The sequence below is a fragment of the Mastomys coucha genome, unplaced genomic scaffold (assembly GCF_008632895.1).
Source record: "Mastomys coucha isolate ucsf_1 unplaced genomic scaffold, UCSF_Mcou_1 pScaffold23, whole genome shotgun sequence".
Taxonomy (NCBI): domain Eukaryota; kingdom Metazoa; phylum Chordata; class Mammalia; order Rodentia; family Muridae; genus Mastomys; species Mastomys coucha.
The window spans coordinates 46,110,041-46,126,800 of NW_022196906.1; the positions used below are offsets into that span (position 1 = coordinate 46,110,041).

At 45.0% G+C, this 16,760-nt stretch overlaps 1 protein-coding gene across 4 annotated transcripts in view; it reads left to right on the forward strand.

Moving 5' to 3' along the window:
- The window catches only part of Rdx (radixin), a 68,229-nt gene that overhangs the window by 39,089 nt on the left and 12,380 nt on the right, over positions 1–16,760 (forward strand). Inside the window, exons 15-16 of one of the 4 annotated variants that reach the window (XM_031344165.1) lie at positions 11,256–11,348; positions 13,544–14,151. In XM_031344165.1, the coding sequence (XP_031200025.1) occupies positions 11,256–11,322 (67 nt within the window). In that variant the 3' untranslated portion in view covers positions 11,323–11,348; positions 13,544–14,151. Of the gene's footprint in view, positions 1–11,255; positions 11,350–11,458; positions 11,868–13,543; positions 14,152–16,760 lie in introns of those variants that run through there. The other 3 variants (XM_031344167.1, XM_031344166.1, XM_031344164.1) reach the window with 3 other exon arrangements.

A 16,760-nucleotide genomic window follows, 5' to 3' on the forward strand; every position in this document is an offset into this window, starting at 1 on the left:
ATCAATTATAACGTTTAGCACTAGCAGTTGAAAGCACATGTTCATGTAGCAATGTAAAAACATACTAATGAGTATTTGGTAATTTCCCATTAGCAAAATTTTATGTTGTACAAGTAAATTTCAATTACATCTCTAATTTTGGATAATATTCATTGGTTAACAATAAAGTGACAAAAGCTCATGCCTTTGAGGTCCACTGTTGTTATTTAACATGGTTTTCTCACATAGCTCTTGGAAGTAGAATTTGAGCCATGAACTATTTGATATCTTTAGGACAAAGCTTGAATCCTCAAAAGCTTACTCTTTATCCCCTTTTTACTCTAGAGGTCACAGTGACTCATCATCATTAACTCTGAATCTGAGGGTAATGTGGAATCTCCCGGCATTACTTCATTTTACACTGTCAGATTCTTTTTCCCAAGGAAGGCAGGCTTCATTCTTGTTTATTCCTCTCACTGTTAAAATCTCGGGTGCTTGTTGTACTTTATGCTGGGTATCTTTATTCAGACAGATACTTACTAAAGCTGTGTTGGAGCAGGTACCATAAACGTAGAATTGCCTTTTAGATGATCTCTCACCAATACTTAGCAGATATTCATAAATAAAATAGTAATAGCTCTCATCTAGAACACTTTAAAGCCAACAATTGTTTCTTTATTTCTGTCTCCAGGAGTTGGCAGTGATTTCACTGATCTTGAGAAGCAAAGATATTTTTATATAGAATGTTTTATTTTTTTAATCTAGAAAGCTTTTTTTTTCTTTTTTTTCAAGCTAGAATTACTACTTTTAAACTTAACATATTATTGGATATTTTACTAGACATAGAAAAGTGACTTGATATTATTATTATGGTTTATTTTAGAGTAACTTCTATTTTTCCCCCCAGTTTTCATCACCTTAAAGATTTGGGATGTTTTAAGAAACAAAGAATAAACATTAAATCCACACCTATATGTGCCCAATGAAATCTCATTTTTTAAATGTTAAAACTTGAAGTAACATATAAGGTTTATTAAATTTGCATTAATTTGCTAAATGACCAGTGAGGCAGTTGTGGCCTGTCAGAGTGATGGTCTCTTCAAATGCCCAAAAGCCAGGTGTGGTGCCCACACACGTGTGATCCCAGAGTTCAGGAGGAGGAGGCAGGAGAATAACAGTTGAAGGTCATCCTCGGGTACACTCTTGTTGAGTGCCCGTCTAGGCTAAGTGCAGCCCTGTCTGCCATCCTGCTAAGCACCAGCACTCCCTGGGATTTCTGCACAGTAGAAAAGCTATGACATGTGCAAGCTTACTGTTTTCAACCTTGGCTTTCCAGTTAAATACTATTAACTCCATGTTTCCTTAGTAGACTTATCTTTGAGGAATTTCAGAGCTTCCATTTCCTGATGAGGAAGGCTGTGACCCTGTGACCCTGTGCTGTCTCCTCTTTGACACTTTCTGCCCTGTGAACCAGATGTTCTGACTCAAGCTTATAAGCACTGCCTTAAGCATGACATTTTCCTTATTCATACCGCCTTAAGAGGTGAAGTGTTCCTTCATGCTTACGCACTGCCTTAAGCACTCAAGTATTTAATTTATCTTGTATAGAACTTTATAGCCCAACTAAAAAGCCTCTTTTAGGTCACCTTTGTGTCTTGTGTGTGGAGCTCCCGGGCACACCTGGTTCCACATTCTTATTTAGTAACCTTCATTTAATCAAAAATGTTTTTATTTATTGCCTGCTACAGTTGAAGACTTGAAGCAAGATAAGAGCGACCATAGCCTTCAAGTATCAATTTTTCTTGGGTCTTACATCAGTTTGCATTTCTCAGTCACAGTATCGGTTTGCTTTTCAAATGTCAGTACCCTGCTGCTGTTTTGTGTTCTCTTGCAGGCCTAGATTCTTCCAGGCTTACAGCTAAGGGGTTACCCCAATCTTTGAAGTTTACTTTTATTTCAATATCTTTATTGCTTATTTTTATTTGTTCACTTTAAAACTTTGATTTTACTTTGATATATATTACATATATATATATATGCATGTTATCAGCTTTGTTTTCTAAAAAATGATGGTACTGGCTTTATTTAGCCTTTGCTCTTACAGTTAAATGCCTAGTAGCAAACATGCTGTAAGGATTTGGGGATGCTCAGATGCCTTGGAAATGTTCCTGATTAGATGTGGATTCTTTTCACACCGTCAAAATATATATAACCTTTTCAATTTCTCAATTCGCGTATTATGTTAGACCAAGAAATACATGCATTTCTTAGAATCCTAAGGCAGTCTCATTCTCATTCAAACCTATGAAACTTAGATATAGCACTTGAATCTTTTCCTGCTCCACTAGTATAATTATAAGTCCTAACTATATTGACTAAAAGATGGTAGTTGTACGATGATGAGACATAGACAGAAGTGGCTAAGACAATGAGTGTTGGCTGTGGGTCCCCGGGATGCTTGTTCTCTGATGTGTTACACTGTCCATCTCATGGGTCAAGCATTAAACATCGGTTAATAAAGATATCCTAAGAGATGAAGCTCCAGGTTTTAAGTCTGTGGCTTTATAGGAAGATTCAAACTCAGCTGAAAACCCAGTCAAATAGCATGGTTGGCAGGATGTGGATTACAGGAGAGCTGAATGGAGCTTTTGGTTGAATAGTTGTGGGTTGGTTTTGTGTTAAGCCTGGTGTAAAGTGAAGCATGTGATTTTAATCATTTCAAGGGTACAGTGTTAGGGTTCTCATTGTATACCCGTCACCAGCATCCGTCTACAGAACATCATCTGTTGAAGCTGTACTCAATCAATGACAGCTCTTCCTAGTCCTCGGTAGCTACCGTTGGTATTTTCTATCTCTCAATTGTGGAGTTTCTAGGCAACCCATCAAAGTAAACCATTTGTGTCTGGCATACTTGTATTTCACTTAATACAGTATTCATAAGTTACCATGTTTTATTTCTTGTTGAGGTCAAATAAATGGTCCATGGTTTATACCACATTTTATCCATTTGTTGGTCAGTTGGCATTTGAGTAGTTTCCACATTTTTTTATTTTATGATTATACCATATTACTTCCACATTTTTACTCATGGTGCTATTAGCTTTGGAATGAAAGTGTTATAGTCCCTAAATGGAATTGCTGGATGAGATGGTAATTCTATGATTAGTTTTTTTAAAAACTCTCATACTATCTTTTCATAAGGAAGGAGCAGAGTTGTTGAATTCTTGTTTATTAAGACAGGCTCACACTCCCTTAAACTCATGTCAATACTCCTGCTTCAGCCTTCTCCGAAGTGCTGGGATTACAGGCCACTATATGCTTGACTTAGGAAGAGCAGATGGGAATCAGTCTGTGGACATGCAAAGTGAGTGGAAAATGACAGTCACCACACTGACTGTAGGCCACAGAGCCAGGAAGGATGCTGCCAGGAGTCCATGCAGCATGCCAGGGGACACTGGTTTGACTGAAGGACAGCTGGTGGCTTTGACAACTAATGTTGCAATGTGCTACATAACTAAAAAGTGCAGAGGTTGAAGAAAACCTCGAGTTGCATTCAAGTAGTTAGCCTGCAGGAAGGCTGTGGCCCAGAGGAGGAGACTGTCACCTCCCGGGAACTTAGAGAAATACATGGATGTGTCCTCAGCTTTGCTGAATGTAGCAATACTCTTCTTCTGCTTCTTTTCTAAAGGACCTGCCTGGGGACTCAACCTTTTTCTGACTCTGTGCTTTGTGGGTGGATTCCTGATAAACTAGAGTTAAAGATTCTGGGTCCTAATCCAAGACTAACTGTGCTGTATCGGGATTCTGACTACTGCATTCATAGTTTTGAATCAGATCACCTTGTCAGAGCACTTTTCTACTGGCTAACTTTGGCTAATATCCATGTACTTTTCAATTCTTCCATGTAGTTGAAAAGCTGTTACTCAATATGGTACATATTACAGTAATTCTGTGCTCCCAGAGGACCCAGATTTTCTCATGACTGGACAGTGTTCATTAAACAGGTCTCTAGAGACTCGAGAACCAGCTTCTGCTGCAAGACACTGTGAAGGGCCCTTGTCATCAAGACATAGCCCAGTGGTGATCATCTCGGATGGCACAGCTACAGTTATTTACTAGCTGCAGTGTCTTTGGGCAATCCATTCTAGAAATTTCTATAAGCGCACAAGCGAGCATATTGAAGTATTCCAGGCTGAGGTTCAGAAGGCAGTGTGTGACCCAGGAATGTCATGTGGAGAAGTAGGTCGGATGTGGACTTTAGGCTGCTGATGGAATCCTGGGGAAATGCTAGAAGAAGAAAGTGGAGTTAAGCAGAACCTTGGGGAGCAGCAACACAGTTGCCAAGCAGAGGCACATGGAGAGGGAAGAGCTCAACCCCCCGCAGAAGATTGACTCCCCTCAAGCTCCAGGGCCACAAGACAGGCGCTGTCATCACTTGTCACACTGGCATGGGAGACAGTTGGCTGCAAAGGGCACTTGAAATTGCCATTTAGCTTTGAAGTGTACAGTGTTCTGGAAGGAGTTTCTAATACATCTCTGTGATCCTTAAGCCTCAAAGAGCAGGGGAGTGCTTTTTCTAACAGTCCTGGGTCATCTCCAAGGGCCTAAAGCAGACATCCCAGCATGAACTCCACCTGGCTCTCCTGCCCAGATCCACAGGCTCACCGCTAGTAAAGTGGTGATCACCCCGTGGGGTATCCTCCATGTGGCACTTAAATGAGTCTGTTGCTTCATCATCTTGTCGGGAATACTTAACTAATGACAAGACCTGGAGGATTCACAGCTGAGTTAAGAGCGCAGTCACAGGAGGAAGTGGAAGAGCAGAGATAAGCGGCAAGGCAGACAGATACATTCAGTCAGCTAGACTACGGATGTCAGTGTGGTCACCCCTGATCCCCTGCCCTTCGGCAAAGCCACACTGGTGGATATGAGAGCGGCTGTCCATGGCAGTTTGCGTGGGGGTGGCAGAGTATGACACTTCTGAGCATCCTCCACACTGGGACCAAAGGCATCAGCTATGTGGGCAGGGATTGAAACTGAGGACAGAAGCCTGCTCTAGAGCTGGGTATAGGGCAGTGCTGAGCAGTGCTAAGCTGCCTGGGGTCACCATTAGTCAAGGTAGAAGATTTAAGATCTGTTGCGGAACGGCTGAAGGTCTTCGGTGGGGAAAGAACTTGCACGCATTCATTCAAATATTTTAGTGGTTAGAACCTTCCAGACACCGTATGCTAACCATTCAGGACACCATCGTGACGTAAGTCCTTGCCCTTATGACCTCACTTTCTGGAGGAAAAGTTAAAAGGCTTCAGTAAGCAAGATTAAGGAGCTGCACATTTCCGTACCAGGTTTAATTGTGCGACAAGGCCAGGATTCAACAGTCCTTGACCTATTTAATTTCCACTTAACCTATGAAAGCGGTAAGCCTGAATTAGTTAAAAACGTTGGGCCTGATAATCAGGGTTTAGAAGGTCCTGAAGGTCCCCACGAAGTGGTGGTATGTAAGTTGTCACTTGAAGGAAGAGAAATCTCCTTTACTTAAACCAGGATGGTAGGTGCTCTGGGCCTAGCCAGAGCTCTACTCCAGGAATTTCATGTGCTGTCTCTGGGGGGCACACATGGTTGGTTCCTCAGACACAGGAGCCCTAACATAAGGAGGCTGTGCCACCCTATCTTCCAAGATAAGTTAGAAAGGCATCCAGAAACATCACTTTAGCAGCTACGATCAGAGGGGAAGACAGGGAGAGAGGCCTTGGGAAGTGAGGTCACACACATCTTCAGACAAGCTCACCTCAGGTCCTCTAACTTCATGTCTAGAGTAGAGTGCTTAAGTTGGTTCTCTGAACTGGGGGATGATTATTTCAGTAAAATAGTAGATGAATGGTAAAGATATAATTTTGTGTGAAACCTGCCCGTTATTTTACAACCTTTTAAAAAAAGCTTATCAGGTCGAGCACAATATACCTGCTTACCTGAAGGATCCCATTGGACAGCAGTTCACAGTCTTTGCTACAAGCAAAGTTCCAGGAAGAGAGAGTAGTACACGAAGACCTTTAGGCGAGAAAGGGCTGGGCTAGCTTCAGGAAAAGAAGGGAAGGGTTATGACCGATGGCTGAACAAAGTCAGAGGAAACATACATACGTGTATGTAATAAGTTGGAAAGGGGCCAGATCACATCTTTTCTAGTTCGCGCTGCTTAGGCCACATTTCCACTCCTTGGCCTTAGGCCTCGGAGACAACATGGTTCCCAGAGTTAGGCCCACGGTGTCGTTTCAGTAGAAGTTTGAGGGACAAAAAGAAGGTGAAGAGACACTGGGTTCTGACTGGGTACACATGGTGTTGAACCAGGAATGAACCAGGCACAGGGATGCGCCTGCCTGGAGGAAGGGCACTCTCCACTCGGCCCTGTCCACAGAAATGTGTCAGGAAGGCTGCCGGTAGCTTTGAAGGCCGTGAGTTACTCTGTTCAGTACTGAGTAGTTTGTCCAAAGACAACCATTGTGGCAGAGTCTGTATTTGTATTTGAACTTTTGTTTGTGCTGAAGTGGGAACTGTATTTGTCCAGATCTATATCTTCTGTTGATGTCATGATGCTATATACTAAAGTGACAAGATATGTTCTTGTAGGCCTGACTTGTCTGCATATACCTGAGTGAGTATCATTAGAGGCCAGGCTGGATATACTGAATCCTCTCAGTTCAAGTGTAACAGTGATGGTGGACTGGGATAACATCATCAATGGGTGACTTTGCTTCTGCTGCTGCTTCAAGATGAGGGGAATGTGGCTTCGATTCAAACTGAGATAGGTGATTGGCCCTTGCACGGGGAGAGAATGCATCTTTTCATTGCCTGTAAAAGTGCCCCAACTCAGAAGCATATGCACCCAAGAGGGTAGCCTTAATCTAGGTGGAGAGCTATAGGCAACCAAAGGCTGTTGAGAGCAGGAGAATCATTCTCATCCAAGGACGAGCCCTCTGATAGGTTATCCTGCCAAATGGTCGGCCTAGGCATACACACAGAAGCAACACTAAATATACTCAGCAGACTGTGTATGTACATATGTGTATGAAGCAGTAATTAATGAAGAGGTCATGAATCTGAGGGGGTGGGCAGGACACAGGAGAAGTTGGCAGGAGAGGGATGGGAATGACGGAAATACAGTACTTCCGTATGAAATTCTTTTTAAAGTCTCTAGAGAATGTAGGAATGAAGAGGAAGATAAAAACAGGCTCATGTAGATTCCTACTAGCTGTTGAGAAAAATGTTTCAGGACTCAGCAGGAACTGGGGCCTAGGGACGACATTCAGGCTGGAGAAAATGCAAGAGCGTTGAGATTGAGGTTGAGATTGGAGGAAACAGACACAGACAAGGGAGGAAGGAAACCGGAGGAGTGACGTCACAATGGAGGAAGGAAGCCTGGGGGCACGGGGAAGGGCAGCCTGAGGAGTGAGGTCAGCTGTGGCTTGAACAGGACCTTGGTTCCCAGTAGCTGTGGAGTGGAGCTGTATGTAACAGAGGAATAGTAAATAGATAGATTCACTTCCTCCACAGGCTGGTTTGTGGGATTTAGGAATGCATAGCCGCGAAGATGGCTCCCACCTCTTATCCAGCTCTTGGGAGTTGGAGGTTGGGAGAGCTCCTTAATTTTGAGGCTAGTTTTACATAACAAACTTACATTGAGAAATTCCTGGCTAGCCAAGGCTGACATAGACCCTGCACCAAAGACAGCAAGACCACAGGTGGGGTGAGGTATGCATTTCCCAGATGTCAGGAATGTTGGTAGGGTCTCAGTGGACCGTTTACTTATTGCCCTGCCTGCCCTTTGAAGACTTTAGCATCGAGTTAAACCAACATGCCCTCTGAAGGTCAGTCACCTGACAGACATCGTCCTTTGCTGATTCCTCTGATTCCTCTACGCCACCTTCCTGCCCTGGTTCTGATTGTAGTAGCATGGTCCATTCCGCTGGTGAGGCTTACTGCGAGGTTTATATTTGGCTTATTAAAAGTTTTTATTTACAGCACCATTTAAGTTGGGCTCTCTTCAGTAATTCTCTTCTTGTTTCCTATTTTCATATCCTGGATTAACTTCCTTGTTTCCTCCCCCTCCCTCCCCCTTCCTTCCCGCCCCACCTCCCTCTTCCTTCTTCTTTCTTCATGTATGTTCATGTCTTGAGTAACTTGAACACAGTAATAGTCATTCTTTTGAATTCTTTGTATGGCAGTTCTGGGTCATTTTTGGTAGGTGTTTGGGAGGCCCATGGTCTTGTATTTTCTTATCTTTGCTTCTACACTGCACACCTGGACTGGTTCCAGCTGATTTCCTCTCCTGTTTCTTTCAGGGGAGGTGACTTCCAATGTCCAGGAGAGGACTAAGTCAGAGTAGGGTTGAAAGCTCCCCTCCCCTGTGTGGCTGGTGCAGGGCATCCTGGAGTGACCTGGGCAGCCTCTGAGGAGGGAGGGATCATGCAGGATCCTGTGCATGCTGGGCTCCAGGAGCCAAATCCTAGGGAGCTGCAGGTGGGCTTGGTGGAGGAGGCCTGGCTGGCAGCTGGTGCCTGTATCCCAGGCAGTGTGGATGGACCCAGGCACGGGTGCCAGGTCCCTTCCTTGTCACAGGAGGCTTCTGATTGCCATTGCTGTTTCATCTCCCATGTCTCACTGTGATGTTCTAGTAACCAATATGGCTGTTATTGGTCAGTACGATCCTGCTTTAACAGGTCTTCATCCCTGATGTAGCCTACTTCTGAAGTTTCTTCTCTTTATTCTGATGAGAAATCCCTGTTGGATCCAGCTCTTTGTGTAAATCTTGGAGTTAGGATTTTTGTTTGTTTGTTTGTTTTGTTTGTTTTTGAATGGTGAAAAGGGTTTTGATGAAAAATGTTTGAATAGATTAGTCTAGGAAGAAATTACATTGCTACAATATTAAACAATAACATCTCAATGTATTGGCGTCTTTCCTCACGTGGTTAGGTAAAGGTGCTCGAGTTGTTGCAATGACATATGTCTTTTTGTTGGGTTTATTATTAATAGTCTTATCTCACAGTCATTTAAGGGATGGGACTTAAAGTATTCTGGCTGGGGTGGAGAAATGAAACTAGTCTTGTCTGCTGGCCTTGAGAGCACTCCTATTGTTTTTATTTTTTTTTTAAAATAATTTGCAAATTCTTTGGGGCATTCTAAATTTTCTGCAGTAATGACAGTTTTTAGTCTTTCTTCCCGGCATTCTTCATTTCCATTCTATTGCTGATTGGATGGAGTTTTCCAATGCAGTGCTGAGTGCTGGTGGTCTCTATTTCCCTTGAGATCAAGGTTTCTAACATTAGACCACACTGTGTTCTAGGGTTGGGGACATGACCTTTATCAGATTAATGGAAATTCCTATTATAGGCTTATTCATATTTTTGCTAAGAAGTTTGTCTACAAAAGAGGATATCAAACTCATCTCATTTTAATTTGTGTGCATATTGAGATAACTGTTCAAGAATTTTTGGTTAATCTTCCGAACGAGATGTACATATATCTAATGTTAATGCAAATTTATGTGTTTGAAATAACTCGCTATAACATATGTCCTAGCTATGGCCAGTGCTCCACATGTCCTGAGCCACCTGCACTGTGACTATCCTGCCAGTCTGGTCAGTATGTACCTCCTTCTCCCTTTCAGAGGATTGGGTCTTCAACGTAGTGCGATATAATAGCGCCACCTGCTGGTCATCCTGGGAATTTCTGCCCTCTTGCTCTGGGCTGCCTTTATTAGCTCTGTCTTCTCTAAGTCGCGCCCCCTTTCTCTTCACGTCCTTTGTCTAAACGTTAATATGCGCATTAAATCATTCTTTAATTCCTTTGCTTTCCTTCTCCTTTTGTCTCTTCACCTGTCTAAGCTTCCTTCAGCAGTGATTAGTGATGGAGACCATAGAATTGATGACCAAAGGAAAACTATAGGACCAACCATATATTTGAAAGGGCATCCGGTACCGCAGAGAGAGTGCCAGCTCTGCTCAGCTAACCACTAACATCCTCCAAGTGCTTGAAATCCCTTTAAGATGCCCTCACGTTTCAATTGCTAATCATTTTCTATTTAATTCTGCTCAGTTTAACAAGCTCAAGTACTAAGGAAAACTATTAAGCTGTTAGTAACTCTCACTATTTCTATCTCTTTTTTTATTACTAGATTTGACAGATTTGGAGTTTCTTTTGTATTTTACTGCAAGGGCTCAGTTTTCACTATGGGTTCAGTGACCCGGCTGAAGAACCTCCATCCACAGTGTTTTTATAGGGGGATAGTCCCCACAGGTGCCTTTTGGCACACAACCCACGTAGGAGACGGAGACTTGTAATTGCTTAGCTCATCAGAAAATGCAGAAGGTGCCACCCAGCACTCAAACTCCTTGAGGAGCTGGCTAGTGAGTAGGTGTGGCCAGTGCAGCCCTTTCCTGGTTGGGTTAACCCTCGCCTTACTTTTTGGTCTGTATCTGAGAATAAGGACTTCGCTTCAGCCAGCACTGGCCTCCATAGCCAGTGCCAGTGCAGCTGTAAGGTCATCTTGTTGCATCTCTTCAGCCTACTAGGGAACAGTGTTAGTCCATTGAGAATTCTTGTTCATTCAGAGACAGCAACTCGTGATTTCTAAGTAGGCACCACAAAAGCCTGTTAGGCCCATTAGGCTGGTTGTTCCCTCAAGGACATGAACAGTTTCTAGATCATAGGACAGACTATAACATAATATAGAAAATCTGGGCTGGGGATGGAGCTCGCTTGTTAAATAGTGCTTGACTAACTTGCAGGAAGCCCCTGGGTTCCATCCCCAGCACCACATGGAGCCAGATAGATGGTGGCACACACCCATAGACCCAGCCCCTACAAGGTGGACCTTGAAGAACAGAAGTTCAAGGTCACCCTTAGCTTCACAGTAAGGCAAGGACACCGACTGTTAAAAGTTCTGATGTGTATGGCTTTAGAGCCGCGATGGCTGGTGGTGGAGCTAATCAGTCTGTGGATACGTGCTGCAGTTCTTAGACAACCTTCTAGCACCTGCCTGAAAGGGGCCTCAGCTGTTCTTACTTCCATGTCCGACTAGGAGAGTTTCAAAGGTGAGTTTTAAGAAGAGTTAGAAAGGCTATCAGGTTAGCAGCCGAGTTCCTCAGTTGGCCCTCTGATAATCCAAGCTCCCCCCGTCCCCCCATTTCCTAGCTTTGAAATGCTGGGCATGCTGCCTTCACCCCACCTTGCTCACCCATGTGCACTCCAAGTTTCTAACCTCTTGATGTCTCTTTCAAAAGGTGGGGACCCAAACTGTACGCACTGTTCCAGATGCGTTCTTGCCAAAGCAGCATAAAGCAGATGTAACAGGATGGCGCCTCCCTCCTCATGAGGTAAGTATGGCTGGCAGCGGCTGCTGGCATGATTCCCCTGCTCCCAGGAGACATGCACAGAGCCCCCCCCTAGAACCTACGCCTGTTCACCTGCTGACCAGAGCCTTTAGTTACTGTCAAGCTGCAGGAGCTGAGCCAGAGCGTGCTATAGTGTCCCGTCCTGCGTCACCTTGACCTCCTTGATAGTCCGCATCCGCCAGGCTCTTGACCGGTCAAGGACACCATCCTCCAGTAAATCGCACCGCTGTCAGCTCGAGTTTATGAAAGTGAGATTTTTATCTGTGACTACGGTCAAGTGATTGTTGGAAGTGCTATTTTAGGTAGGACGTTCTCTTGCCTTTCGAAAGAGTCTCTGGATACGTGAGACGGGTATTAAGAGTGCTCCCTCTCACGTGACACTTCGGATTTCCTGGAGTATTAAGGTCATAGAGCTGCCTATGTTGTACATGCATGTTGAGTCAGAAGGTCAAAGAACTAGTTCATAGGCTTTATTAATAAAGTTGCTGTGCACCTCCCTCAGTCTGGCTGTATTTGAAAATCATTTTAATGTGTTCGCCATGATGACAGATTGCTAGAAAATTACTTAATTCTAAATGAAACTGTGGCACTTTAGGAGATGGTGAGGGATGCAGGTTGAGGTCTCCCAAATGTTCTGGGGGAGTTTTCCAAACATTTCCCCACCTGGTCACACATGGACATACTCGCAGTGATGCTTGAAGACGTAGGCTCCATCATGGCAGCGTGTCTTTTACAGTCCTTTCACAAGATGGGACAGGTGTTACATGCTCTTACAAGGGGGGGAAGGGGAGACTTTAAAGATGACTGACTTCTTTAGCCTTGAGTTTTAGAGTCTATGAAACGAGGTGCAGGTCACACTAGACTCCCAGACACCTCTTGATGCCACTGAAACTGTCACAGTTTGAAAGTTAACTTGAAGGCTACAGAACACCCATCTGCCTCTGCTCCCACTCATTTAGAAATGGGTGTGGCCAACCACAAATCCACAGAATTCAGCTGTCCTTATTCCTGGTAGTTGAACAAAAATCGCTGCTGGAAACACATCCATAACATTCACGGATTGCTACAGACAACATTCTCTGCAACTTTTCACCGTGAAACCCGGTCTTCCAGTACAGAAATTCATTTACCCTATTTGATTAGTTAAAAACCCCAGGTTAAAATAGGTTGGCTGCTCTGCTCCTATCTCGGCGACTTTCACCTGCCGAGGATGTGCCTGCCCTTCAAGGCGATGCCTGTGAGGGAGGCTGTCACCAAGCTATTGTTGTCAAAGGAAGAGAAAAGGTGCCTGTGTGACTCACCAGGGCTGCCAAGCTCAAATGGCAGATTTTGAATTACTCAGAGATAAATTCATAAAGGGACCGAGGGAGCTGGCAGGCGCCGCCTCTCTCAGGCTGAAATGTCATATAGTTGTCAGCCTTGGAAGGGCTGCAGCCTCCCTCCGCAGTCGGTTGTTAATGGAACAGGACCCAGGTGTCCTGGTTCTTCCATCTTTAGGGCTTCCCTCCAGAACTGTCATCCAGCCTGCCTGTGGGATTCTGTTGGCAAGACTTTAGAGGTGACATCCAAAGCCACAAAACAGGAACTAGCTGGCTGGTTTGCTGAGTGGTGGAGCCCCCTACAGTCTCAGGACCAGATTATAGCCAAATAACTGATGAGTCTAGAGGCTACTGGCTCGGTGTGTCTGTGTGGATCACAGGCTTCTCAACATCCAGGTCTTAGGTTCTCTGCGCGGCTTTGGACTGACGTTTTGTTTAAAGGTCAGATTAGATCTGACCTCAGGTTTCTCCGTGTAGGGTCCTTGAAATAGGAAGTGACCTGAGGTGTCTACCACATGGAGCTAATACCAGCAGATGAGCCTACTCCTCAGGTTCTCTGACCTACCCTCTCCCTCATAGTAGAAATGCCTGTGACTGTAACTTTACATCCATCACATGATTCTGGGGTCAGAATGTTCCCAAACCTGTTGTTGATTTCTTTTGAGGCCCTGAACAATTCCAGCCCATCTGAGGTCAGAGAGCAGCCTGTGCCACTTGGCATCTCCTTAGCAGCATTCCACCCCCGCACAGCCCCTGAACATGAACTCTCAGGGCCATGCCCTTGGCAGCCCGTCCTGGTAATATTTAAGTTGAAGTTTCTTCTTTTCTCCCTGACTGTCCTGTCATCTTTCTGCACAGGTCCCAGGTGGCTGACCCACGGTGGGCTTTAGACTAAGGATGTACTGAGACAGCCCTGAGTCTTGAACACATACACTCCCACACTCTGGTATCTCCATCAACCAGGGCGCTTGCTGATGCTCCTCCCCTCGCCTGTTTGCTATGGGTTTCTCTTCCGGTTACTGTGTTCCTATACCTTCTTCACTGCCTTTCCTAGGGTCAGACCTCAGGAGATGGACCAGGACTTGGGATGTCCACAGCCCTATAGTCCTGAGCCAACATCGGCTGAGCTTGGCTTTGAGATGCCACTTTCTCAATCATACTGGAAGGCATACGCTTCTGGAAATCCCCCAGTTCCTACCCCTAACACTTTTTTTTTTCTGCATGATTAATTAGCTCATAAGATGGAATAAATGGGAAAAATTTTCAAGACTTTACAACTTTTTTTTAAAAAAGAATGTATGTGACTTCTCTTTGGCTTTTCTCTGAGAACAAACGTGATGATATGAACCTCTTTCCATGTGTATTCCTGTGGAATTTGCAGAAATCGATGTGACATACCGCTCCTGTCTGGGCTGTTTGTATAATTGTATATACATATAGCAATAAATATATTCTGACGTCATCTGGAGCCTGGGTTCCCAGTTCTCTCTGCACCTCATGGCAGGCAGTGGCTATCATACTCACCTCCCTGCTCCGTCTCAGTTTCTTGTCTTCTCCAATTGCACCGAGTGAGTGTTACTAAGACACAGGCCCAGGGTTTGGAGAAGGGTGAGGAGGGTTCAGGGCAGAGCTGGGATGTGAGGTAGCATTAGTAATTCATGAAGAGGCACCCGGCCTGGCCGAGGGAGGTTTGAATGCAGGAGGACTGAAGCATTGGGTGACAGTTTGCAATGTGACTCAGCAGTTTGACATTAGGGGGACTGCTCAGGTAGCTGAGTCACATTGCAAACTGCCATCTTAGGAATGTGTTGTGCCTGCAAAGAATGTGTCAGGTACTTGCCAGGCACAGAGGTAAACTTTAAAGATTTTCATAAAAACCATACAAAGTATGTCACAATAGATGTTTTTTCATTGGTCAGAGGTTTTCAGGGTATGAGGGCAGAACAGGAGCAGACAGCCCTCTATCAATGCAGCACTGTTTATCTACTATGGAGGGGTGTTTATTCGCACTTAGAGTCCTTTGTTATCAGCATCTTTTTTTTTATAACTTCAAAGATAATCATGTGCTTTGCTGTAGTGTGTAGTAGTGATAACTTATCAAATTTCTCAGTAGGCCTCTCCTTGGCCATAAACAGAAATTGTTGTACAGCTGCGGTGAGGGAGGGTTCCGGGGCACCTGGAAGGCCACTTTCCATTTATATAAATTAATAAGGACCAGAAGCACATGAGGACTCATCAGGCCGTGAGCTACGGGCCATCGACATGCTGTATCAAAGCCATTCTTAATTCCATTTCTTAGCAGACCCTCCAGAGACTCCGGTCTTTTGCTCAAGAGAGAGCCTGCTATCCACAGCCAGGGCTGCTTTTCTGGACAGATCCTTCCTGGCTGGGGCTAGTGACCGATGCAGGCAGAAGCCGTTAGACAAGTTATGCTGTGGCAGTAAAGGGTAGTGCTTTGGGAGGCTGCCTGAAATCAGAGGCTGAAGAGGCCTAAGGATTTCCTCAGCAGGCAAGAAGCCTGGAGCTGCTGTGTGTGATCTCTGTAAATTAGTGGGGCTTAGTGGCTGAACCTTGAAGCAATTGCTCCAGCCAGGGACCTTACTCCTCTGCTGTAGAATAAGGTGTTTTGGAATGAAAGAATGAGCCACACACCTCTATTTCTACACTTAATTTCTGTTTGTAATACATCTTGGAAAAGGGAAAGGAGTCACCCACTTTTAATATTAAACAGAAGGTGGCTGGATGGCACAGATAGGCCACGGAGGCAGGAGGATTAAGAGTGTTTGTGTTCAGCGCTCACTAAGCCCAGCCCCCTACGCAGAGGCAGAACACAGCAGGCCCTCTCTGCCCATTCTCTACGTGGCTGCTTTTACAACTCTTCTGCATATTATTGGACAAATGGACTGGATGTTGATGGCTCAGAACCCCAAAGCCTACAGTGTCACCACTGGAGAGGGAGAAGTCATTACCGTACAGGTACCAACATCCCCACATGCTTCCTGGAGGAGCAAATGGGTAGAGAGGTCTCCCTTCTACCCAGAGAACCCATACATAGGATGAGCCCTCCGCCCCTGGCTTGGGATACATTCCTACCCTGGAAGATGCAGGCATTGGCTGGAGAGTTTGTGGACAACACTGTTTCTTATGTTTTCTTTTGGGGGAGCTGACTGTCTACAGAAAGTCCAATTACCCCCACCTCTCAACCTCACAGAGGTGACCACAGGGAGGATGGGCCTGCCTTCTTGGGATTCAGTGGTAGACAGGAGGTCCAGCTACCCCACTAGGTCTGCACACTCCAGCAAGGAGCTTCAGCCAGGCTCACTGTGAGCCTCACCCCCGCCTACTTAATCTCTGCTTCATGGCTCAGTCCCGGGTTTCTCATTTAATGTACATCTGATTCACCTGGAAGGTTTGCTAAGAAACATGCTGGAATCCTTTCTTGGACTTTCTGGTAGAGCAGACAGACCACAGCCCTCCCTCAAGCGCCTCCACTTGTAGCACATTCCTGGGTGAGACCAAGGCTCCTTCCCTAGGACTCACACTTGAGACCTAGAGGCACTTGTTTGGAAGGAAGAGTTGTATTTATTGTTGTCCTCAGACACTGCAAGAACCAAATGTTCTCCAGGCTGAGTCAGCTGGGTGGCATTTGCTAAACGGGGGCCAGTGAACATTCCTTGGTCAGCATGAGTAACTCTTACAAATCAATATCCTCTTCTGGCCATGGCCTTGGGGACAAACAAGTAGTTCTGCATTACACTCACTTCAGACTGGGTAGAACACAAGATAAATGGATGCCGGCCGCACTTCTACCCTGCAATGGTGATTTAAGGACAGAATCCCATTTTCTCTCAATAAAATCGTAGAGAGAGTCTGGTACACAGATAAACAAGAACATATCCAGGCTTTTCAGCAAGGGTAGAAGTGAGCTGTATGATTCAGCGTTCACTGAATTGTAAAAGTCAAACATCCACAGATCAGGAGGCAGCATGACCATCCTCACAATGGGAATGCATCTGAGAGATCATCTGAAGAGGGGACACTAACAGAGGCACTTCCCAGACCCTGAGCCTTCCCC